This window comes from Pelodiscus sinensis, chromosome 9 (assembly GCF_049634645.1).
Source record: "Pelodiscus sinensis isolate JC-2024 chromosome 9, ASM4963464v1, whole genome shotgun sequence".
Classification (NCBI taxonomy): Eukaryota; Metazoa; Chordata; order Testudines; family Trionychidae; genus Pelodiscus; species Pelodiscus sinensis.
This window is the reverse complement of record NC_134719.1, coordinates 49,836,663-49,861,290: the sequence shown is the minus strand read 5'-3', so window position 1 is coordinate 49,861,290 and position 24,628 is coordinate 49,836,663. Positions and strand designations below refer to the sequence as shown.

The 24,628-nt window shown below is 45.9% G+C and overlaps 1 protein-coding gene across 8 annotated transcripts; it reads right to left on the bottom strand.

Annotated features, from left to right (window-relative positions):
- Window positions 1-75: 75 nt before the first annotated feature.
- On the bottom strand, window positions 76-24,628 carry GLRX2 (glutaredoxin 2). 8 transcript variants are annotated; one of them, XR_012906000.1, is made up of 6 exons: window positions 24,465-24,620; window positions 23,028-23,088; window positions 20,666-20,842; window positions 16,207-16,276; window positions 10,678-11,458; window positions 76-10,178 (listed from the first exon to the last, which is right to left on the bottom strand). XR_012906000.1 is itself a non-coding variant. In XM_075936737.1 (5 exons), the coding sequence occupies exons 1-5, from the start codon at window positions 24,500-24,502 to the stop codon at window positions 10,003-10,005; spliced, it is 522 nt and encodes a 173-aa protein (XP_075792852.1). In that variant the 5' UTR covers window positions 24,503-24,628; the 3' UTR covers window positions 76-10,002. The 8 variants fall into 8 exon arrangements, 7 of the variants coding, with proteins under 7 accessions (XP_075792852.1, XP_075792855.1, XP_025043569.1 ...); XM_075936737.1 differs by lacking the exon at window positions 10,678-11,458 and having other exon boundaries at window positions 24,465-24,628; XM_075936740.1 differs by lacking the exons at window positions 10,678-11,458; window positions 24,465-24,620 and adding an exon at window positions 24,325-24,455.

The following is a 24,628-nucleotide window of genomic DNA, read 5'->3' as shown; positions in this document are numbered from 1 at the left end:
TTGAGGAAAAATCTGCTTAGATCCTTAAACAGTAATCTTAATTTTATATTTGAAACATAGTGGTTTGCTCATGGAAAAAAACCAGATCCTTGATAGCACATAGACATGACTAGAGACATGTCAATAACTTCTCCAGCATCCATGCCCTCTAGTTTCACAAAACCATCTCAGAGGGCTTGGATTTGCATCTTGTGGCCAGAAGTAATTGGGATCCTAGGAGAGTCAGCTTGAAGTTACTCAATTAGGGATAAACTACAAAGAATGGGGATCCACTTCCAAAAGCTAGAGGCTATTCCAATACAGGTTGGACCTTGCTGGTCCGGCACCCTTGGGACCTCACGTGTCCTGAAGAAGGGAATTTGCTGGATCGCAGGGGACTGGGTCCCCTGGTACTGGACCCCAGCCCCTCTCTCTGCTGCTGGCCCTAGCTGCCCCTCCTGCTGAGCTGCTGTGCTAAAACACAAGGGCTGTGTCTACACTGGCCGCTTTTCCAGAAAAACTTGCCAGCTGTCTACACTGGCCTCTTGAATTTCCGGAAAAGCACTGACAATCTAATGTAAAATCATCAGTGCTTTTCTGGAAAATCTATGCTGCTCCCATTCAGGCAAAAGTCTTTTTCCGGAAAACTGTTCCAGAAAAGGGCCAGTGTAGACAGCACAGTACTGTTTTCCGCAAAAAAGCCCCGATCACGAAAATGACTATCGGGGCTTTTTTGTGGAAAAGCGCATCTAGATTGGCCACAGACGCTTTTCCAGAAAAAGTGCTTTTCTGGAAAAGCGTCCTGCCAATCTAGACACGCTTTTCCGAAAATGCTTTTAACGGAAAACTTTTCCGTTAAAAGCATTTCCGGAAAATCATGCCAGTGTAGACATAGCCAAGGAGGAAGAAGCAACAAAGGATTCTAATGGAGAAGGTAGAGCAATCAACTAGTTAGCTAAGTACATGGATGCAAGAAGTCTGGGAAACAAATAAGGAGAATTAGAAGCCCTGGCACAGTCAAAGAACTATGATTTGATTGGAATAACGGAGACTTGGTGGGATGACTCATATGAGTGGGGCACTGTCATGGAAGTGTATAAACTGTTCAAAAGGAACAGATGGGAGAAAAGGAGAAGGCATTGCACTCTATGGCTATGTTTACACTAAAGAATATTTTCAGAAAAATGGCCATTTTTCCACCAAAAAAAACCTTCACTTATGTCCGCACTGCAATTGCATTCTTTTGAAAAAAAATTGAAAGAACAGAGGGGCTTTTCTGACATTGGTAAACCTAAGAGTGTGATGGGACACTATCACCCCGCACTCCAGATGCCCCGACCACCACGCTGTATGGGGAGTGCGAAAGCCGGAGCGTCGTTTGTGCCGTGTGTTCATTCACAGCTGATTGGCGCCTCAGTCTGGGGTGGGGCGCCATGGCAGTGTCATGGGCGCGCCGGGAATGATGCGAGGAGGGGAAGGCAGGACTTGGGAGGCATGCAGAGGTGACAACATGAGAAGGGGCGGAGAGAGGAAGTAGGGCAGGAGATTTAAAAAGGGGGACTGGGACAGAACGGAGGGGGAAGACAAGGGAGCGAGGAGGAAAGGGAAGTATGGGCAATTGAGAGGGAGAGAGAGCGAGAAATAGCAACCATGTTCCGTGGGGGGGGGGGTGCAGGTTGCGGGTTCTGAGGACATGGCCAGGAAGATTACAACACCCTCCAGACATATCCAGGGTAGGAAGTAGCCCAGGGCAGGGCTCTCCAGTAAAAGCCCACGGTCTGGCAAGTTGTGGCAAGAAGCCCCATCAGCTGGGTAGGAACCTGGCTAAAGCCTATCCTTAGGGCCCTGGGCTGGGACCCGTGAGAGAGGGTGGGTCCAGGTCCCTCTACCCCACCCGTCAAGGGCGGGGGGAAATATACAGACTCTTGTAAACCGAGACCCATACGCACTGCCGAACCAGCAGATTAGACTGCTAGAACTTGAAATAGAGACAAAGTTGAGAGCTCAAGTGGGCTCAAGTGAGAGAAGGGGGTATGCACACGCCTCTTCACAAGGGGGTACGCATATGCCCCTTCACAAAGAGGAAGAAGCCTTTTTCCAAAAGAGCTCATATCCCTAGAGAAGTGATTATTCCCCTTTATTCGGACTGGTGAGGCCACATCTGGAGTATTGTGTCAAGTTCTGGACCAACTATAAAAACGATGTGGACACATTGGAGAGGGTCCAGCAGATGGCAACCAAAATAATTAAAGTGCTGGAGCAACCAGTCAGTTGGGAATCAGTCGGAAAATCAGTGGGGAAATCTACAGTGGGGGCTACAGATACCTTTCTGCTCTGGAAGGATGTGACTCTGGGAAACATGGATCCCATAGTGCATGGCTGTGACATGATGGGGTTCTCTAACGGGTGGGGCAATAGAATCATAGAATCACAGGGTTGGAAGAGACCTCATGAGGTCACTGAGTGCAGCCCCCTGTCCAAAGCAGGACCAAACCCAACTAAATCATCCCAGCCAGGGTTTTGTTAAGCCAGGATTTAAAAACCTCTAGGAATGGAGATTCCACCACCTTCCTGGGTAACCCATTCCAGTGCTTTACCACCCTCCTAGTGAAATAGATTTCCAGATATCCCACCTAGACCACCCCCACTGCAACTTGAGACCATTGCTCCTTGTTCTGCCCTCTGTCACAACTGAGAACAGCCTGGCTCCATCCTCTTTGGAACCTCCCTGCAGGTAGCTAAAGGCTACTATCAAATCCCCCCTCACTCTTCACTTCTGCAGACTAAACAAGCCCCAAAAGCTTCAGCCTCTCCTTGTAAGTCATGTGCTTTAGCCCCCTAATAATTTTTGTTGTCTTCCACTGGACCTTCTCCAATGCATCCATATCCTTTCAATAGTGGGGGACCCACAACTTGACAATACTCCAGATGTGGCCTCACCAGAGCACAATAAAGGGGAATAATCACTTCTCTAGATCTGCTGGCAATGCTCCTCTTAATGCACCTTAAAACGTCATTAGCATTCTTGGCTACAAGGGCACACTGTTGACTCATATCCAGCTTCTGATTCCCTGTACTCCCCAGGTCCTTTTCTGCTAAACTGCTGCTTAGCCATTCGGTCCTCAGCCTGTAGCAGTGATTGGGATTCTTCTGTCCCGAGAGCAGCACTCTGCACTTGTCCTTGTTGAACCTCATCAGATTTCTTTTGGTTCAATCCTCCAATTTGTCTAGGTCATCTGGACTCCATCCCTGCCCTCCAGCGTATCTCCCTCCCTTCTTCCTGTCCGAGACAGAACATCAGAAATGGCTGCCCGTTGCGGGGAGCCATAGCCTGTAATACCTCTAAGGCTGGTATAGGAGGCTCTGTCTGTAAGGTGGAGTGTTTTCCATATAAGGGCATGTAAATTAATAATCTTCCCCTGCTCGCTCCACCCATTGCAGTGAAAGATCAGCCAATGGGCTGACTTGTGCTCAGGCCTGCTACTCCACCCACTGCAGCAAAAACCAACCTATGGGGTGATAAGTTCACAGGCAATAAAACAGGCAGGCAGCCCCTCTCTCACTGGGGATTCGCATTGAGTGAACGCCTGGCCTGATCACCCAGACGTCTTGCACCCCCGCTCTCGAGTCTTACTGAGCGTACTCTGAGTTGGTCGACCCAAGTGGAGATAGTTTATGAGCATGTGACCGGTACTTGTGTTCCTGCTGTCTCCAGAACTGGTATAACCCGTCCTTCCCTCCCCCCCGCCATCATCCCTATCCTAATTGATTTTTTAGTTGTCCTTATTGCTTGTCAAGTGACAGTGGCTAAAAAGTTACTAAGTTAGTTTATAAATAGTTGGGATTTAGGTTTTTTACCGTTTCCTTGTATAAAGTTGTGTAAATAATCAGCCCTATGAACAATACCAGTGTTAATTCAACTGTTCCTAACCCCTGGACAGTTATTGGGAATTATTGTGATTTAGAAAAACCTCAGGGAATTGTTTTGTGTTGTCTGGCAATCTGTTTAATTTTTGTTCTGATGATTGTCTGGCGCCATCAAAATAAAATCAGTTTGTGCTTTTTAAAACCCCCAGTTGTGGTCTCATCCTTTCCGGCATCCCTTCGAACCTCGTGTATTACGGGGACTGACACTTCCCTCCCCCCTTGCCCCCTCCCACAGCTTGGTGTCATCTGCAAACTTACTGAGGGTGCAATCCATCCCCTCAACTAGGTCATTAATAAAGATGTTGAAGAAAACTGGCCCTAGAACTGACCCTTGGGGCACTCTGTTTGACACCGAACACCAAGCAGAGATCAAGCCAGGGATCACTACCTGTCATGATCATGAGGGTTATATAGCAGCCTGGGGACTAAGGGGTTAACATACCTAACCTAGGTAGAGTTGGCCAATAGGAATGTAGGTAGAAATTTCAAATTAGGACAAAGGAATGTTTGGTTTATACCTTCTTTGTCCTGGGCAAATTTCTCTCCAGCTACTGATGGAGTCAGACAGAATGTCTCCCTCCAAGAAAAGACTCTTCTGTAAGTAGGGTAAAGTTTAGATAAATCCATTAGGTTTTATCATTTTATTGCTTGGGAAATAGGATCTGATGTCTGTGCATTTAAAAATGGGTTTTGCTCTCCTTTGTAACTAAGCTCCTGGCCAATGGTGGGTTTCTCTTCCATGAGTTTGTTAGTATTCCATCTAGTCATTGTGATTGCAACAGGAATATTGTGGTGATAAAAGTTCTTTCTCTTCTCTTTTTATTAACCTGGTATTGGTTAATTTTTGTTTCCTAGTTTGTACTTTAGGGGTGAGATTTCCCAAGAGATCTCTCCCCTGATGGTCTTATCATTATCATAGAATCATAGAAACACAGAGATGGAAGAGACCTCAGAAGGTCATCATCTCCAGCCCCCTGCTCTAGGCAGGACCACTCCCAACTAAATCAACCCAGCCAGGGCTTTGTCAAGCCGAGACTTAAACACCTCTAGGGATGGAGTCTCCACTACTTCCCTAGGTAACCCATTCCAGTGCTTCACAACCCTCCTGGTGAAACAGTTTTTCCTAATATCCAACCTGGACCTCTCCCACCACAACTTGAGACCTTTGCTCCTTGTTCTGCCATCCATCACTACTGAGAACAGCCTCTCTCCATCCTCTTTGGAACCTCTCTTCAGGAAGTTGAAGCCTGCTATCAAGCCCCCTCACACACACACTCTTCGCTTCTGCAGACTAAACAGACCCAACTCTCTCAGCCTTTCTTTATAGGGCATATGCTCCAGCCCCTTAATAATTTTGGTTGCCCTCCACTGGACCTTCTGCAATGCATCCACATCCTTTTTGTAGTGGGGGGCCCAGAACTGGATGCAATACTCACCAGAGCCGAATAAAGGGGAATAATCACTTCTCTGGATCTGCTGGCATTGCTCCTCTTAATGCAACCTAATATGCCATTAACCTTCTTGGCTACAAGGGCACACTGTTGACTCATATCCAGCTTCTCATCCACTGTAACTCCCAGGTCCTTTTCTGCAGAACTGCTACTTAGCTGGTTGGTACTCAGCCTATAACAATGCTTGGGATTCTTCCGTCCCAAGTACAGGACTCTGCACTTGTCCTTGTTGAACCTCATCAGATTTCTTTTAGCCCAATTCTCTACTCCGTCTAAGTCACTCTGGACCCTATCCCTGCCCTCAAGCATATCTACCTCTCCCCCTAGTGTAGTGTCATCTGCAAACTTGCTGAGGGTGCACTCCATCCCCTCATCCAGGTCATTAATAAAGATATGAAACAAAACCGGTTCTAGAACCGAACCAATCCACATTCCCTTAACTTTCTGGCAAGAATATTGTGGGAGATTGTATCAAAAGCCTTGCTAAAGTCAAGGTATATCACATCCACTGACTTTCCAATGTCCACAGAGCCAGTTACCTCATCATAGAAGCTAATCAGATTGGTCAGGAACGACTTGCCCTTTTTGAATCCATGCTGACTATTCCTAATCACTTTCCTCTATTCCAAGTGCCTCAAAATGGATTCCTTAAGAATCCCTTCCATGATTTTTCTAGGAAACGAGGTAAGACTGACCTGCCTATAGTTCCCTGGATCATCCTTCTTCCCTTTTTTGAAGATGGGCTCTACATTTGCCTTTTTCCAATCATCCGGAATTTCCCCTGACCTCCACGACTTTTCAAAGATAATGGCCAAAGGCTCCTCAATTACATTTGCCAGCTCTCTCAGTACCCTCGGATGCCTTTAGTCTGAACCCATTGATTTGTGTATGTTTAGATTTTCTAAATAGTTCCTAACCTGTTCTTTACCCACCAAGGGCTGTCCATCTTCATCCCATCTTGTGTCACTTAGCGCATTAGTCTGGGAGCCCACCTTGTCCGTGAATACAGAGGCAAAGAAAGCATCGAGTACTTCAGCGTTCCCCACATCATCTGTCACTAGGTTACCTCCTTCATCCAGTAGGGGCCCCACACCCTCTCTGATCACCTTCTTCTTGTTAACATGCCTGTAGAAACCTTTCTTGTTATCCTTCACATCCTTTGCCACTTGCAATTCCAATTGCGCTTTCTCCTGCCTGATAACCCCCCAGCATTCTGGAGCTATTCATTTAAACCCCTCCCTGGTCATTTGTCCAAGTTTCCACTTTTTGTAAGCTCCCTTTTTGTGCTTAAGTTCACCAAGGTTTTCCCCTGTAAGCCTTCCCCGTAAGCACGGTCTCCTACCATGTTTGCCTCTCTTGCCACGCATCGGGATGGTTTCTTTCTGTGCCTTCAATAAGGCTTCTTTAAAATACTGCCAGCTGTCCTGGACTCCTTTCCTCTTCATGTTAGTATCCCAGGGGATTCTGCCCATCAGGTGTCTGAGGGAGTCAAAATCTGCTTTTCTGAAGTCCAAGATGTGTAATTTACTACTCTCTTTTCTTCCTCTGGTCAGGATCCTGAAATCTACCATCTCATGATCACTGCTTCCCAAGTTGTCACCCACCTCAACTTCCCCTATTAGTTCCTCCCTGTTTGTGAACGGAAGTTCAAGCTGTACCCAGCCCCTGGTCGGATCTTTCAGAACTTGTACCAAGAAGTTATCCCCAACGTTCTCCAAAAACTTCCTAGATTGCCTGTGTACTGCCGTATTCATTTCCCAAAAGATGTCAGGGTGATTAAAGTCCTCCATGAGAATCAGGGCCTGCAATCTGGAAGTTTCTCTCAGTTGTCCAAAGAAAGCCTCATCTACTTCATCCACCTGATTCGGTGGTCTGTAGTAGACACCAACCACAACATCGCTGCTGTTGTTTGCACCTCTAAACTTAATCCATAGACTCTCAACAGGATTTTCTCCCATGGTTTGAAGAAATCAAAGCCCTCTCTGCGACACCACCTGCGCAACCACGCATTTAGTTCCTGAATTTGACGATTCCTGCCCAGTCCTTTCCCTTCAACAGGGAGGATGGACAAGAACATCACTTGCGGTCCGAATTCTTGGATTCTTCTTCCCAGCGCTACATAATCTGCAGTATCCTGCTCAAGGTCATTCTTGGCCATATCGTTAGTTCCCACGTGGAGAAGCAGGAAGGGGTAGCAATCCGAAGGTTTGATCAATTTGGTAAGCCTCTCAGTCACATCCTGAATTCAAGCTCCCGGTAAGCAGCACACCTCTCAAGATTCCAGGTCCAGACGGCAGATGGATGGTTCAGTCCCTCTTAGGAGGGAGTCCGCGACCACCACCACCCGTCATCTTCTTTTGGGAGTGGTGGTCGTGGAACACCTATCCCTAGGACTACGCATCCCATGCCTTCCAGTAGATGGTGTTCCCTTGCAGTTTCTTCCTTGTGAGGTCCCTTCCAAAGCATTCACCACTGCAGAGCCTGTGGAGAGAGCCTTAAGCGATTACTTACCTCTATAGCATTGAGAGATTCCTGTGCTGGCCTTTTTCCCCTTCTAGAAGTTACATGCTGCCAGTTCTCTTCTTGGTCCTGTACTGCCCTCTCCGGCTCTTCTGCCTTCCGTGCTCGCAGGATTAATTGCTGCCTTCTATCCAGGAAGTCTTCATCCTCTCTAATCGAGCATAGGGTCAACACTTGGGCCTCCAGTCCTCTAATCTTTTCTTCCAAAATGGTGAGCAGCTTGCACTTCATGCAGATGAAATCCGTTCTTTCTTACAGGAAGACAACAAACATGGCACACACTGTGCAGGTAACAGCAGCAGACCTATCACCATCCATCCCTGCTGTCCTGGAGAAAGGATTTAAAAAGAAAGGCAAGAGAACCTCACCCCCTTCCCAACTCCCTCTCTAAACTCCCTGTTAGCACTCACCTGTTTGCAAGCTCCTTGATCGCTTGCTCAATGCTTTATAAAACCCTGGACGGCCTTGGGTGGTGGCAGCAGAGATTTTATCCCCAAAATCTAGGTTGTTAAGATTTTTTTGGGGTGGGGGAGTTTTTACCAAAGCTGGAAAGATAAGGTTTTGGGGGCCCCCACTTCTGCATTTATCATGCCAGACACTACCTTGACACTACCCATTGAGTCCAACTATCTAGCCAGCTTTCTATGTACCTTACAGTCCATTTATCTGATCTATAGTTTAACTTGGTGGCAAAAATATAGTGGGAAACCATATAAAAATATTTACTAAAGTCAAGATATATCACATCCACTGCTTTGCTCTTGGCCACTGAACCAGTTACCTTGTCATAGAAGGCAATCAGGTTGGTCAGGCATGACTTGCCCTTGGTGAATTCGTGTTGACTGTTCCTGATCACTTTTCTCTCTTCCAAGTGCTTCAAAATGGGTTCTTTGAGGATCCCCTCCATGATTTTTCTGGGGACTGAAGTGAGGCTGAATGGTCTGTAGTTCCCTCGATCGTCCTTTTGTCCATCATTTTTAAAGATGGGCTCATTTGCCTTTTTCTAATCATCCGGGGATCTCCCCTGATTGCCATGAGTTTTTAGAGATAATAGCATTGCAATCACATCAGCCAATTCCCTCAGCATCCTTGGATGCATTAAATCCAGCTCTATGGATTTGTGTACATCCAACTATTCTAAATAGTTCTTAACCTGTTCTTTCTCTATCAAGGGCTGCCCACCTCCTTCCCATATTGCGTTGCCTAGTGCAGTAATCTGGGAGCTGGCCTTGTCTGTGAAGAGAGAGGTAAAAAATCAGAATCAGAGCAATGAAAATGCCAATAGTGATCTTTGGCAAGCCAGCCTACCCCCTGCTCTGGTGACTCATGAAGCTATTCACGTGCAGCCTGGACTACAGTAAGGAGCAGTTCAACTACAGGCTGAGCTAGTAGAGAACGATGGTTGAATTTGCCTCTGGGCATTTAAAGGGAAGGTTTAGGAGTTTCCTCACTAGTCTGGACCTCACTGAATGCAACATTTCCTTTTGTGGTGGTAGCCTGTTATGTGCGCCATAATCTTTCCAAGAGTGAGGGGTTTTCTGGCAGGGTGGGGGGCTGAGGCAGAGCACCTAGGCAGAGATTTTGAGCAGCCAGACACCAGAGCAATAAAGAGAACACAATGTGGAGCAGCACAAATCAGAAAGCCTTTGAAAGACAGTTTTATGAATGGCCAGTTTTGAGACTCGTGCACATTGCTCTCAAGGGGACGCATTCAGTGTGTTTGTTTTTATTCCCCCACTCCACCCCTGCTGTACAAGCAATAAAAAGATTGTTCTTCAGAGATCATGCATTTTTATTTAGGGAAGGCAGCAGGGAAAGAAAAGAAGTCCATGGTGGGAATCCGGAGGGGGGTGCGGAGATGGCTCAGAAATGCAAGGACAGCTTTTTGCCTCCTGAGACCCTGGAGGTTGAGTGTGAAGCTGACCTTGAGTCCATCCCCTCTGTCTCTCACCTCCCCATCCTGTGTCCTGGGGTTCCATGGGGGGTGGAGGTTATGGATCTGGGTGAGGAGGGAAAGTTATTTTTCATGGGGTGAATGTGGGTTGGGGAGGAAGGGGTTCTCAAGAATGCCATCAGGCGTTCCATCACAGCCATGAGAGGCAAAGATATTCTGCTGTTGCCTCTCCTAAAGTTCTGCCACCCTGTCCTGGTGCTCAGCACACATCTTCTCCAGGATTGTGTTCCTCCACTCTATTTGCTTCTTGAATAAATCTTTCCTTGTCCATTTTTGCCTGCAGATCTGCGCCTGATGGACAGGTGGTGGAGCTGTGGGATTATGTCCCAAGCTGGTTGCTGTTCCCGCTGTAACAAAAAATTATAAGGGCACACATTACAAGAGATACATTGTGTTAAATCTTTTGACATACAACAAACGTCTCTGTAAAGACAATGGAAACGTGTTCTGTGCAAGGCCAAAGTTTTGCTTCAAAATGGCCACTCTACAGCAGTACATAGAGTTCCCAGGGGAGCATCTGGACTCATGCAGTTCAGAGCCAGGCATGCATGATAAGGGGCCTGCCAAGGCACGATCCTGTGGGTGGGAGTGATGGGGGAGAATAGGGATGTTGTTTAATTTAATAATCGTGTAACTGCACCAAATCTTATCAGAGTTCCTATGTGAGAGCTTCATGGAGCTATGCAGGGAGCATTCCTGCTCCACCTCCAGACACGCTAGAGAGCTGTTCCGCCCCACTTGCTCCCCTCGTCCCCCCCCAGCTGCGCTGTGTAGACACAAAGCACACTGTACATCGCTCCCAATTGCCTTAACCTGCTTGTAGTAAGAAAAAAAATATGAACAGACCAGAAGTGTCCTCCCTGGGATCAGTGCTCATTTGGGAGATGTCCTGGGAGGAGGGGACTGGCTCCAATATTACAAAAAATTCTTGGCTCTTGCTGATCACTAGATGGCCATTCTCCTCATCCTCCCGCTCCACCACCACGCTGTCCTCCACACTGCTGCCAGGAGTGTCACAGCCAGACTCCGTTGTCAGGCTTGGGAAGCTGATCAGGTCCCCCTTCCCTTCCAGAATCGCATCCAGCTGCACATGGAAACAGCATATTTGCAGAGATGCTCCGGACTGTGTGTTAGCTTCCTTTACCTTGTGGTAGGACTGCCTCAGCTCCTGTATTTTAACTCTGCACTGCTGGTATCCTTTAGCCACTATTCAGTTTGCAGTCATCATGTAAATGTCAGCATTTCTTTTGCTGGATCAGAGCTCCAAGAGAATGGATTCCTCTCCCCAGATCTTGATGAGGTCCAAGATCTCCTTCACACTCCATGCTCAGGGGCGGATATAGCGTAGGGCGAGCAGGGCGGCTGCCCCGGGCCCCGCGCTTCAAGAAGCCCTGCGCATGCATCGTGGCAAAGGGGGCCCCCGCGAAATTGGACTGCCCGGGGCCCCGCAAAATGATCATCTGCCCCTGTCCATGCTAGTGCTCTTTTGCATCCCCGGGAACTGGAACTCATGGGACTTGAAGTCATAACCACGCGCGGTGCTCAGGTGTGCTGCCTGCTCTGTTGTGTTCACAACGATGTCCTCACAGGAAAAGAAATTCACTTTCCTGGGACTTTATCTGTTCACCTGGAAAGTAGTAGAGGCACAAGTTCTAAACTACCATACATTCAACAAGGCAAGGTTGGAAATACTTCTGGTGAAAACTGGTGTACCCAATATAGACTTCAGTGGCCCTTAAGGTCACAGGACCTGGCTTGATAGTGTGAACACATTGTTTAGAAAATCTACTTTATGTGGCTAAATATGGTGTAAACTCCTAGGCTATGTCTACACTGGCAGCTTCTTGCGCAAGAACAGCCGTTCTTCCACAAAAAGTTGCCGGCTGTCTACACTGCACGAGCATTCTTCCAGAAGTAAATTTACAGTACAGCGTTGTAAAACAGGGCTTCTTCCAGAAGAGTTATTCCTCTCTCCACGAGAAATAAGCCCTCTTGCACAAGAGCTTTTCCAGGAGGCCAGTGTAGACAGGCATCATGAATTTCTTGCACAAGAAACTCCTATGGTTAAAATGGCCATCAGAGCTTTCTTGCGGAGAGAACATCTACACTGGCATGGATGCTCTTGTTCAAAAGCACATGCCAGTGTAGACATTCTCTTGTGGAAGAGTTTTTGCACAAGAAATCTTCCGCAAAAGAGTTCTTGTGCAAAAAGCTGCCTGTGTAGATGTAGCCCTAGGGTAGACCAGGTGAGAGGAAGAAAACTCGCAGTCAAGCAACATTCTGCATGAGAGGGACAGCAGGTACCTGTCATTGCACTCCGGGTAGACTGTCACTTTTGGGCTAAGGAAACCAGCACTGATTGGTGGGATCATGTAGCCATGTGGGTGGAACAGCAAAGGCTACAGCACTTTAGGATGCATAAAGCAATCTTCCTCCAGAGCTCTGTACTGAGCTAGCCCCCAAGACTGCAGAACAAGGACACCATATGGCGCGCTACCTTGTCAACAGCCCAGCGTGTGGCAATTTGTCTGGAAGCTGGTGATTCCTCATTGCTACTGGTCATTTGCACATCAGTTTGGAGTGGGGAAACCTACCATTGGGGGCCGCACTACTGCAAGTGTGCAGGGCAATAAATCACATTCCACTATGGAAGACCGTGACTCTGGGAAATATATATAGCATACTTGATGTTGCACAATGGGCTTTCCTGTCTGTGGGGGAGGGACACATACTGATTTGAACAACAGACAGCATCAACAGAAAGAGATACTTTTGGATGGTGCTGCAGGCAAAATTATTCTAATCATGCCCCATTTCTCCACAGTATCACTCTTGCCGACATCTCACTGCAGAGGGTAAAGAGGAAAACGGGGGCTCAGCTACTGGATACTAGCAGCTTTTGCCCTGCTCTCTATGCAGCCCACCTATGTGCCAGTGACTGCAGAATGGCAAGGGACAGTGTCCTATAATGGGGGAAGAAACCCAGCTGCACTACTATGGAATCTGAGAGAAAATTAACCAAGTACCTTAGGCCAAGTTTCCAGAGCATCTATCTGCAGGATGCCTTTGTGCATCAACACCTTGCTTGGGCATAACAACTAGCTACACAGGACTACAGGCAGTCCCCGAGTAACGCGGATCTGACTTATGTCGGATCCGCAGTTACAGACGGGGTTTGCTGGAGACCAGCAGACCAGGGAGACGGGAAGCAAAGCCTCTGAGGATGCCGGCAGCAGGACAGCCGCTGCCCGCGTGCTCCGCAGCTTTGCTCCACGTCTCCCCAGACCAGGGAGACGGGGAGCAAAGCCGGGGAGCACGCGGGCAGCAGACAGCCCAGATGCGCCGCAGCTGTCCCGCTGCCGGCGTGCTCCGCGGCTTTGCTCCCCGTCTCCCTGGTCTGCTGGGGGGGGGGGGGTGCAGCTAGTACGCCCCCCCCCCCCCCCCAGCAGTCCAGGCTTTTCTCCGGACGCCTGTGGTAGAGCAGCTGGGGCACTGCTGGTTGGTCCCGCAGCGCCGCTCTGGGCGCTACTGGACCAACCCGGCAGCACCCCAGCTGCTCTGCCCCAGGCGTACTGATTCAGCCGCTGCTGAAACTGACCAGCGCTGACTACAGGAAGCTCGAGGCAGAGTTGCTCTGCCCCGGGCTTCCTGGAATCAGCCGCTGATCAGTTTCAGCAGCAGCTGACTTGGGGACGCCTGGGGTTCTTAAGTTGAATCTGTATGTAAGTCGGAACTGGCGTCCAGATTCAGCCCGTTGAAACTGATCAGAGGCTGATTCCAGGAAGCCGGGGCAGAGCAACTCTGCCTCGGGCTTCCTGTAGTCAGCCGCTGGTCAGTTTCAGCAGCAGCTGAATCTGGACGCCAGTTCCGACTTACATACAGATTCAACTTAAGAACAAACCTACAGTCCCTATCTTGTACGTAACCCGGGGACTGCCTGTAGTCACAGCTCACAGAAACACAGCCAGCCTCCCTCCTACACCCAACTCTGCACTCCCCAAACAGAGCCACTTAGCCTGCATTCAGCTCTTGCGAAAAAAGGTGTGTGGGGACTGGAAACAAGGGTTTTTTTCCCCAAAAAAACAGCCTATCGAAAGAAGCACAGGTGCCCTGGTGGCCATTCTGTTAATGGCAATCAAGAGCTTTCTTGCAAGAGCGTCCATGCAGTCTGGATGCTCTCTTGTGTAAAAGTGCATTGCTTTTCTGATGCACTTGCGCAAGAGAGCGTCCACACTGCAAAAGAAGTTTTTGTGGAAGATCTCTTCCGCAGAAAGCTTCTTGCGCAAGAAGCCTGCAGTGTAGATGTAGCCTGGGTGTTTTAATGACATAACTTGTGTTACAGTGTATTCACTTCCACAGTTGTGTCGCCAAGAGGCAGTTTGGAGTGACAAAACTTGGTTGTGTAGACATGCCCTAAGAGAATTTGTTACAAATAATAAGTTCTCACCCTAGTTCTTACTGTAGGTATAGTTCTTCTCCGACCAGACATGTCGGTTGTGTCTACATTGGCATCCCTTTCCGGAAAAGGGATGCTAATGAGACACTTCAGAATTGCAAATCCACGGGGGATTTAAATATCCCCTGCGGTATTTGCATTTACATGGCTGCCGCTTTTTTCCGGCTCGGGGTTTTTGCCGGAGAAAAGCGCCAGTGTAGACGTGATTTTCCAGAAAATAAGCCCTTTTCCGGAGGATCCCTTATTGAAAGTAGGAATAAGGGAATAAAAGCCGGCTGCTTTTCCGGAATAAGCTGTGAGCTGTCTACACTGGCCGCTTGCTTTTCTGGAAAAGCAATGACGATCTACTGTAAAATTGTCAGTGTTTTTCCGGAAAAACTATGCTGCTCCCGTTCAGGCAAAAGTCCTTTTCCGGAAAAACTGTTCCGGAAAAGGGCCAGTGTAGACAGCACAGTAGTCTTTTCTGCAAAAAGGCCCTGATCGCGAAAATGACGATCGGGGCTTTTTCCGGAAAAGCGCGTCTACATTGGCCACGGACGCTTTTCCGGGAAAAGTGCTTTTCCGGAAAAGCATCCTGCCAATGTAGACACGCTTTTTCCGGAAATACTTATAACGGAAAACTGTTCCGTTTTAAGCATTTCCGGAAAAGGGTGCCAGTGTAGACGTAGCATAACAGTTTACTTAACAGTGTAGACGTAGCCTAACAGCCAAAACTTAACTCATGACTTAAAACCTTCTTTTAAGCTTTCCCTGGCACTTTTATTTTCAGATTTTTAAAAAGTTTCTAGCCCATATGTTGATGAGGCGAATGTATGTTGGACCTTCATCACATTTAAAAACAGCAGAGAATAATTGTAAAACTGCAAAAATTGGCAGCTGAGTCAGCAGTAAGTGTAGAACCTGAAACTACTTAACTACATTATTGAAACAGAACAGACTGATTGATAAGTGTCTCAAAATGATTTAGAACTTAACATTGTATTTTTTTAAATTCCAACTGTTACTTGAGAGTGTATACAGAACTGTATGAACAACTCAACTACTGTAGCTGACTGTGATACTGCCTTTAATAACGGAAGAACTTAAACTCTTACATAAATGTAATTTAAGTCTCAGTAACGGTAGGCTTTATATGAATATAAACATTAAGTTGGTCTTTTTAGTGTCTTCAGTGTACATAATTTGACATAAAGAGAAGAAAATCTTTAGCACTGACTTCATTTTATAGGAAACACTAAAATACATTGCCATCTTTTGTTCCACCACAATTACAATAAAATTAGCTAGAAAGTATAACAAAACACCACACATTACAGTCAATAGGATACTACAAGGTTTTGGAGATAAATAGCATTGTAAGTTCTCACAAGTTGTCACCTATTTCACAGAACCTTGTGTAGCACTTTTTAGCATGTTTAAAACATGCATCGCCCTTTAATATTTTTGTTACAGTGCTTTGGAGAAGTAGCTAAACCACACAAAAACTCTGTAAGTAATTGTTTTTACTTCAATTTTATCAACAGGGTGAAATTGATGTGAGGAGAGGAGCTAAGTATTTAACAAGGCTGTAATGTCTGTGTTACATAAATTATTTCAAACTGAGTTACTTGCACCCAAGTCCTGATTAGTTTAGAAGACCATGCTGCACATAAAGGCCTAAATTTTCAAGTTTGGGTGCTTAACAATTGGCACCAAAATCCATAGTTAGATTTCAAATAAATTATTTAATTTTAGACTTTCTGGTTTCTCAGCACCTCTGAAAGCAAGACCATTTATTAAGAACCCTAAAAGATGAATTTTAGATATCTAACATCTAGATTAGGGGCACTTTTTTAACTAAGGCTAAGGTAGGCTACATGGAAAATCAGAATGTTTTGCTCTTCTCATTTGACATTGATGAACTAATGGAAGCAGCTTGCCTTCCTGGTGAAGCCTTTGAGTATCTGTAGCACCTCCGATGAAAGCCCCATTAATAAACACTCTTGGAACCTGTTAAGTATATGAAAATTACATTAGTTATTTCATGAAAGTAGGATAAACCAAGCGCGGTCATGCATGCTGCCACACTGCCATATGTATATACCTGCGAATGCTAAGCTTTTACTTACCATATTATTGGACAGTTTTAAATTTCCTTAGTAAGTTTCTATAAAAGCAACAAGAAGTCTGGTGGCACTTCAAAGACTAAAAAATTTATTAGGGTACTAGAACATAAGCTTTCTTGAGCTACAGCTCATTTCCTCGGATGCTGTTTCTTCACTTCTCCAGGTGGGTATTGTAGTTTTAAGAAGGCCTGATAGAGATTGTAGGTGTTTGTCTCTGTCTGAGGGTTTGGAGCACGTGCAGTTGTATCTTAGGGCTTGGTTGTCGATGTGTGTTATGTTTTGGATGAAAGCTGGAGGCATGCATGCAAGTAAGTATAAAGGTCACTAGTTTCTAGTATAGAATGGTATTTATGTGACCCTTAGTTATTTGTACTATAGTGTCCAGGAAGTAGATGCTCTGTTTCCAGACTGAGATGTCATTGATGTAGTATAAGTAGAGGAGGGGCACTTGGGGACGGGAGCTAAGGAAGCATTCTAAGTCAGCCATAAAATGTTGGCATACTGTGGGGTCATGCAGGTACAGATGATACCACCAACTTCTCACCTATAACAGAAACACTAATCCAGGAACCTATTCCTGCAACAAACCCTGTTGCCAACTCTGTCCACATGTCTACCCTAGTGACACTATCACAGGACCTAACCAAATCTGCCATCAAAGTCTCATTCATGTGCACACTGACTAATGTAATATATGCCATCACATTCCCCTCTGCCATGTATACTGGACAAACCAGACTGTCTCTGCACAAAAGCATAAAGGGACACAAATCAGACATTAAAAATGGCAACATCCAAAAGCCAGTGGGGGAGGATTTTAACCACACTAGGAGCGCACAGTTTCGGACTTACAAGTTGCCATTCTCAGACAGAAAAACTTCAGAAACAGACTTCAAAGAGAAAGCACTGTGCTGGGATTCATATGCAAATTTGATACTCTGAACCAAGATCTAAATAAATACATGGAGTGATTCCCCCATTACAAAAGGCAATTTCCCGTTAAGGTATTCTCATCTCATTGTTGGAGATGAACTACATCCATTTTCATTTAATTGACACAGTTTATTTAAATGTCACAGTTCCATCTCTATCTTTTTTTTCCTTTCTTTTTCTCTTTCTTCTCTTTAGCAACTGAGGAAGTAAGTTGTAGCTCATGAAAGCATATGCTCTAACACCCTATTAAACTTGTTAGTAGGGGTGTAAAATCCAAATTAATCAGTTAACTGGTTAATGTTAGGTTTACCAACTATTCTGGATCCTGGGCGGGATGCCATGCTGGAGCTGATGCTGGGTCCTGGCCCTGTTCCTAACCCGAGGCTGCAGGCAGGGGGGCCGTTCCCAGTGAACCAGTTAAGGGTGATGTTTACCAGGTAATCAGTTCACCAGTTGTCCATTCACATCCCTATTTATTAATCTTTAAAGCGCCACAGACTCCTTGTTGTTTTTGCTAAAACAGACATGTTTCAACATGGCTGCGTATCTGAAAATTTTCTATAAAAGGGATCCTGAGATACTTTATATTATATACCTAGACATCACTGCACTTTCTCTTTAAAAGTATAATTTTAACATGGGTTTAGAACAGACTCGTATGCAGAAATTTCTGGGGGTGCATGCTTTTTTTGTAAAAGTGGACTGCAATTTTTTATATATAAAGGAGTTCAAAATAGTCATGCAGTGAGTATGCATAAGAGAGGTTAATGAAAAATTTGAGTGGAAATAGTGATTGGTAAGATGATTTTGTTATAACATACTAAAAGTTTATACAGTAATAAAGGTTTTATATAAATTACCTTCTGGGATCTTGCTGTAATATCGTAAGTGAAAAATAATATTAAAAATATTCCAATCTTTGTTGCAGCAAAGTTATGGCTTGTCACTATTCTATGCATGATTAACTATTTTATCTTGGTGACATTAGTTGCCAATTTAGGATAATGTGGCTTGTGTCTCCATGACAGTGTTTAGAGCGGATTGGAGCTCTGAGGTAATCAGTGTGGAAGTTCCATAAGTTCATTGCTATTCATTTCTTTTGTTTGAAAATAGCCAATTGGAAACTACTAACCCACTTCCTCCAAACTGGTACCAATTGGCAGTGCCTGACATAGGATACAAAGTACTCTTTCACCTATTAACTCTATTCAAGAAAAGAACTTTCCTATACAGGCAGTCCCCGGGTTACGTACAAGATAGGGACTGTAGGTTTGTTCTTAAGTTGAATTTGTATGTAAGTCGGAACTGGTACATATTGTAGGGGAAACTCTAGCCAAACATTTTTCCAGAGCTCAGCTTTATTCTCCCACACCTCACTTCCCTCAGTCCTTTATTTTCAAGATGAGGTGTCTGCTGAGAAAAGCCGCTCTGCGTCTCCCTAGTCTGCTGGGAAGGGGCGCTAGCTTCGCGTCTCCCTGGTCTGCTGGGGGGGAAGCAGCTAGTGCGGGGTTGCCTCACCCCGTTTGTAAGTAGGGATCCGATGTAAGTCGGATCCATGTAACCCGGGGACTGCCTGTACTTGTTTCTTGTGAAGGTAGACCATTTAAAATACAACCCTCTGACTCATGAGAGGAGGTTCATGTGGTATGTACAAAATGGAAATATATAGTTGCATGTTTGATGTAGAGATGTCCACTGGGAAGTGAATTGAGACCACCATCACATTCCACAAGAGTGCATGACTGAACAATCATTAGATCAAAATGACTTTTTGGCCATTTGATCTTGACTACAGCTAAGGAATAAGACCACGAAACTCCATAGCTCAATGCAGGTTTTATCCCCATCAGCAGGGCTTGACAATCTATGTAATCTACTCCCCCGTGGCGAGTAGATTACAACCCAGAAGAGCTGGGTTTGGGCGATCTGTGCATGCGCAGAACGCCAGACAGGCGGCTGGCAAGCAGGGCTCGCTGCGGCTCAGCGAGCCCTGCCCATCAGTATTTTTAAACGAATATTCTGCAGCATTTCATAGTAAGGGGAATTCTGAAAGTCATGTAAAAAGTATTAAAGAGAAACAATAAAATGTTTGCCATTTTGGTTACAAAGCTATTTTTACATAATTTGCTACAGTAAAGTTAGTATTACTGTTCAAGTGTGAAAAGACTTCTAAATAACAGTAGGCTCTGGAAAAGTTTGGATTGTAGCAGAACTTATTTTCTTTATTGAAATTTGACCAAATTAAAATACACACTTGCATGCCCAGGGGAAATATACCCAAAATGACTAGAAGAAAATGAAAAACTTGAAGAAAATTATTGCTGGTTTACTCAAACATTTTTATTCAAATTTTGAAAAAAAAAAAAAAAAAAAAAAAACAACCCTCTCAGATTTCTTCGGTTCAAATCAACCTTCTCTCCCACTTCAGGTTTGGGAACCAAACGTGTTCAGGATGTGAAGTGGGGCTTTTCACAAAAAAATACCGAACATGGTGGGTATTCGTTGAGCAAAAAAAAAAAAGAGGGGGAGGGGGAGACAGGAACAAAGTTGTTGACCAAAAAAAAGGGGGGAGGTCAAACTTGTTGAGGAAAAAAAAATGAAAACAGGGGACCAAAGTTGTTGAACAAAACAAATGACTACCCCTTTAAGTCACCCTGCTCCACCCTAGATTAGGCAGGGAAAGAATGTCCCAAGAGGCCATCTGTCCGAGAAAAACAGAAAATATTTTCTTGGGTTTTTTTGTTTTTTGTTGGTTTTTTTTACTGGACAGAGGCTGCAAATACCAGACTGTCCAGGACAAAACCGGACACCTGGCAACCCTAAGCTCAGCTGAGCTGCCGGGGGGGCAGGGAACCGGTGTGCAGCTTAGCTGGGTCAGCTTGGGGGAGCACAGGAGGTGCGTTTGCATCCTTCACACCTCTCCACCAGGTAGGGACCTGAGTGAAAACACACTGATTCACATGAAGTTACAGTGAATTATTACAAAGTTGCTAGGACACTGGGACTAAAACACTTCTACCCAAACAAAGTGTCCCTGCTGGATTTCAGTTTTATGTTTTTGATATGGCCTTTTTTTAAAAGACTCATCTGAAAAACAGCACGATCAGCAGTATAATTACTGTCATCACTCTGGAGCAGCATGTACTAGTAACATGAGGAAGCAAGGATACCATACAGGATCTTTGCTACTGCTGCCTGAAGCACCTTATGTTTTAATTAGGAGCTCACATAAAAGTTTCAGTGCTGCTACAATCTGATGAGGTCACAATACGGGGATCTTACTACAAGCCAATTGTCCCCCTCTCTATTTTAGTCACAACATCTAAGATGATGTACTCACCGTTCTGCCACCCGTCATTTGATGAAGAATGTCTTGAAACTGGCTTCCATTTTCATACATGTCTAGTTCTATTGCTGTGTAATTTACATTCATATCCTGGAACAGTTTCTTTGCCATTTTGCAATAGGCACACGTTGTTTTAGAGAAAATCACTACACAGTTGTCCGAAATGGTTTCCTGCATTTTTTTAAAAAAAGTCTGAGTCAATGTGTTCTGCACATAAATTCATTCAGATAATTAGTATCTAACACATTCTTAAAGACAATGACTGAGACAAAAGCAATATGTTTTATCTTTTCATGACAGTAACAAATACCCAAAGTTATTAAGTAGGTGTTTCCAGTGGGGTCTTGCGAGGATTAGTTCTTGTCCTATGCCAGTGGTTCTCAAGCTTTTTGGCCTGTGACCCACTCAGCTCAATACATGCCTTGCTGATAACAGAAACGCGCCATTAATTATATAATTACTCCCAAGCCATTCTGCTAGAGCTGCAGCTAAGGAGGATGGTTCAATTTAACCAGTTAAGATAGGAAATAGTAATAGAAATTATTAAACAGAGTAAGGGCTTTAACTTTCTCATGTTAGCTTACCAAACTTTATTTAAAATGAAGTAAAATATTAATTTATGTTCAATACAAAAGGTTTAAATATTGTCTTTTTTATGGCAGAGGTAGGGCACTATTTTTGGGCCAGGAGCCACGGATCCCCAGAAAAATTAGTCAGGGACTACACATGTGAAAAGCAAACCCCTCTCCCCCCAAAAAACACAAAACAAAACAAAGACCACCTCCAAAGCCCCCAGCCCTGACTGACGTGACCCCTAACTGAGACTCCTCACTCCCACACAGCCCCAGCCCCATGGGTGGAGGGGGGCCAAGAAGAGGCAGGGACGACTGAGCCCAGATGAACTCTTCTGGAGATAGTGGATTTTTGTGCACTCCTCTAGGCTCTGGGGTGGGACCAAAAATAAGGGGTTCAAGGTGTGGGAAAGGATTGCCAGAGAGTGGGATGGGTGCAGGATCTGGGCAGGAGGAGGGATGCAGGAGGGGGTGAGGATGCAGGAGCAGTCTGGGAGTAGGGAGTCTGGCTGAGGGGAGGATTCAGGAGCAAGGGAGGGCATAGGAGCAGGTTTGGTTAGGGTGTCTGGCCAGGACGGAGGGTTCAGGAGTGGGCTAGGGTCTCAACTGGGGGCAGTGCGTGAAAGCAGTGAGTGTGCAGGGTCTTGGCACAAGAAGGGGGGGCACTTGCTTTTGTGTCCCGCACCCCTCCCAGGCATGGCCTCCCACTGCTCCCCTTGGCTGCAGGGAGTGGGTGGTGCAGGCCGGAACACCAGTGCTGGCTCCCCGCTGTGGTGGGGAGAGATAGGGGACTAAACTTGAGCCACAGACTACTTGCAAGATGTCCACGGACCTTAAGTGGTCTGCGGACCCCAGTTTGAGAACCACTGACCTATGCCATTTAACCTTTTTATTAATGAACTAGAAGAAAATAAAAGATCATTACTGAGCAAATTTGAAAGACACACAAAGACTGGAGAAGTGGTAAATAAGGAAGAGGATAGATCTCTGGTTAAGAGTGATCATGACTGCTCTGTAAGCTGGGCAAAAGCAAACAATGTGTATTCTGAAATGGCCAAATATGAAGTTTGCACCTGGGAACAAAGAATGTAGGGCAGGCTATGCCTACAGCATGTGGGGCTCTATCCTGAGAAGCAGCGAGTCTGAAAAAGACTTGGGGAACTCATGGTAGTGGAGGTGGATAAACGGCTCAACACAAGCTCATAGTGAGACACCCTCGCCAAAAGGGCTAATATAATTATTGGATGTATAAACAAAGGAATAGGAGTAGCAGTGTTATTTTACTGCTGTACAGCATACATTTTAACAGTGAGAGTAATTAACCACCACTGAAACAATTTAACAAGGGCTGTGGTACTTTCTCCATCAATAGATACCATTCTAAAAGTTCAAATAAGAATTTATTTCAGGGATGCTGTATGACCAATTAGAATGATCTGCATAAAAATGATCACAATGGCCCCTTCTGGCCTTATAACCTCTGAAGCATGACTTGCAAGAAGACTAGTACAAAGAACTGGAGGGGAAACCGACTGGCTGGGCAAGGAAAGTAGGATTTGGATGAGAAAGAATAAGGGTCTGCCCACATGCATTAGACTGCAGAAGTGGAGCTCAAAAACATAATTTATGCTTTACAGAACTAAGATTACAGATCAGATTCTATAGGCTGGTGTGATAAAAAAAACAATCCTTGTACTAATTAGAAAAAAAGATAGTAAATTACTCCCTTTTTCAAAGCTAGAAATAATAAATCTTTCTGAATAATAAATTACTCCTTTATTTACCTGGATCTTGTTCACAGTAGCAGAATTAGATAATCCCACTGTCGATGGATTATTTCCCATTCTAAAAAATATATATATATTAGACAAATTAAACCCGTTTAAAAGAGCGCCACTCATTTTTATGGTTCTCGAGTTCTTTTAAATATGAGACTAAGGCTGTCAAATGAACTCAATTGTCCCCATCTCTCTTTACATACTGGTTTCTGTAAACAACAATTTCTAAGGTCTCGTTCAAGATAAAGTTTTTGAGGGAAAGGTTGTAATTTCTTATGTATCTGCAAAGTACCTAGAGGAGAGAGAACTTGAATCTGAGTTTATCCATACTTGGGATGTAACTGGTTAACTGGATAATGAGTGAGGCTTACAGGGCAGGGAGTTGCTCCAGTCCCAGAGGGCCCACTGCAGGAAGGGGCTGTTCCAGCTACATTACATTTTCACAGTTACATTTTTAAACAATTTTTTATGTCCCTGATCCATACACCGGAAATGCACTGTCATCCACAGTTTTGTCCCTGCAGGCTTTGGCATTGCAGCCATGAGTCTGAAGTGAATTACAGAGATATTCCTCTTTAAAATGCCACCTAATGAAGGGATTAGCTACATTAGACTGTTTTGCTGCTTGAAGATAGGTCTACACTATGCAGCTTTTAGGGAGGAAGCTGTGTCAAAACAGCTGTTGCTAAAAGAAAGTGTGTGTGAATGCTGTTTGTCAACACTTCTGATGACAAAATACTCCCGCCCCGCTTTGTCGGCAAGAGAGTGTTTTTCCTGCTGACAAAGTAGCGTTCGGTTCGCTCTTTCACTTGCTGCAGCAAAACTTTGTCATTCCCAAGGTGCGGGGTTTAAGTTAAACACAGATGCAGATGTAACATTGTTAATAAAACCAAAGCTGAGTCAATCAAGTGCAAGTGCAGACAAACCCTTAATTATGCTGGTGTAATAAAAGCGACACCCTCCCCCATCAGGATTCAGCCTCGGCAGTCCTGATGTCCCTACCCCGGCCCAGCTTACTCTGGGTTGCCTGCTAGAGTTCCCAGGGGTAACACAGCAGCACTCGAGCCTCCTCCCCCGTTTGCTCTACCAGTGCGGCTCTCCTAGGGCAGCCCAGACCGGTAACGGCGCGGAGGGGCCCGGCCTGCCCCCCGCTTGCCTTGGGCTCCGTGTTTTATCTGCAGCAGATCCGCGCAGCCCGGCGTGGGCCGGCGGCCGGCCTGGCTCGCTCCCTGCCGGGCGCGGAGAGCCCAGCACCAGGGGAGCGGCTCCAAGCGGGCCCGGCATCAGCGCGCGGCCTGCCTACCCCGATGGGCTGGGCGCGGGGCGGCGACACGGGGCTAGCTGCAGCCCCGCTACGGCCACGGAGCGACCCCTGGGGCAGGCAGGGCCAGAACCGCCCTCCCAGGGGCCCGGGCGGGCGGAGGCCCCAGCCCCGCCGCGTACCTGAGGCGGCTGGCAGCGGCGCGCAGGGATCCCCGCATACCGCCGGGCCGGGGCTGGAGGAGGAGCCCGCCTGCCACCTGAGGAGCTGGGCTGCCCGCCGCGCTGCCTGCCTGCGGCTCGGCGCCCGGCTCGCAACAAAAAGCAGCGCCCCTCGCGGCCGCTGG

Excerpts from the sequence above, each read along its gene's own strand:
- GLRX2 (XM_025187784.2), bottom strand. The coding sequence starts at position 24,305 with ATGCCGGGCCCGCTTGGAGCCGCTCCCCTGGTGCTGGGCTCTCCGCGC. Across the intron at positions 20,843-23,027 it reads CTACTGTGAACAAGATCCAG|GAAACCATTTCGGACAACTG; the intron begins GTAAATAAAGGA and ends AAAAAAATGCAG. Across the intron at positions 16,277-20,665 it reads AAATGACGGGTGGCAGAACG|GTTCCAAGAGTGTTTATTAA; the intron begins GTGAGTACATCA and ends TATACTTAACAG.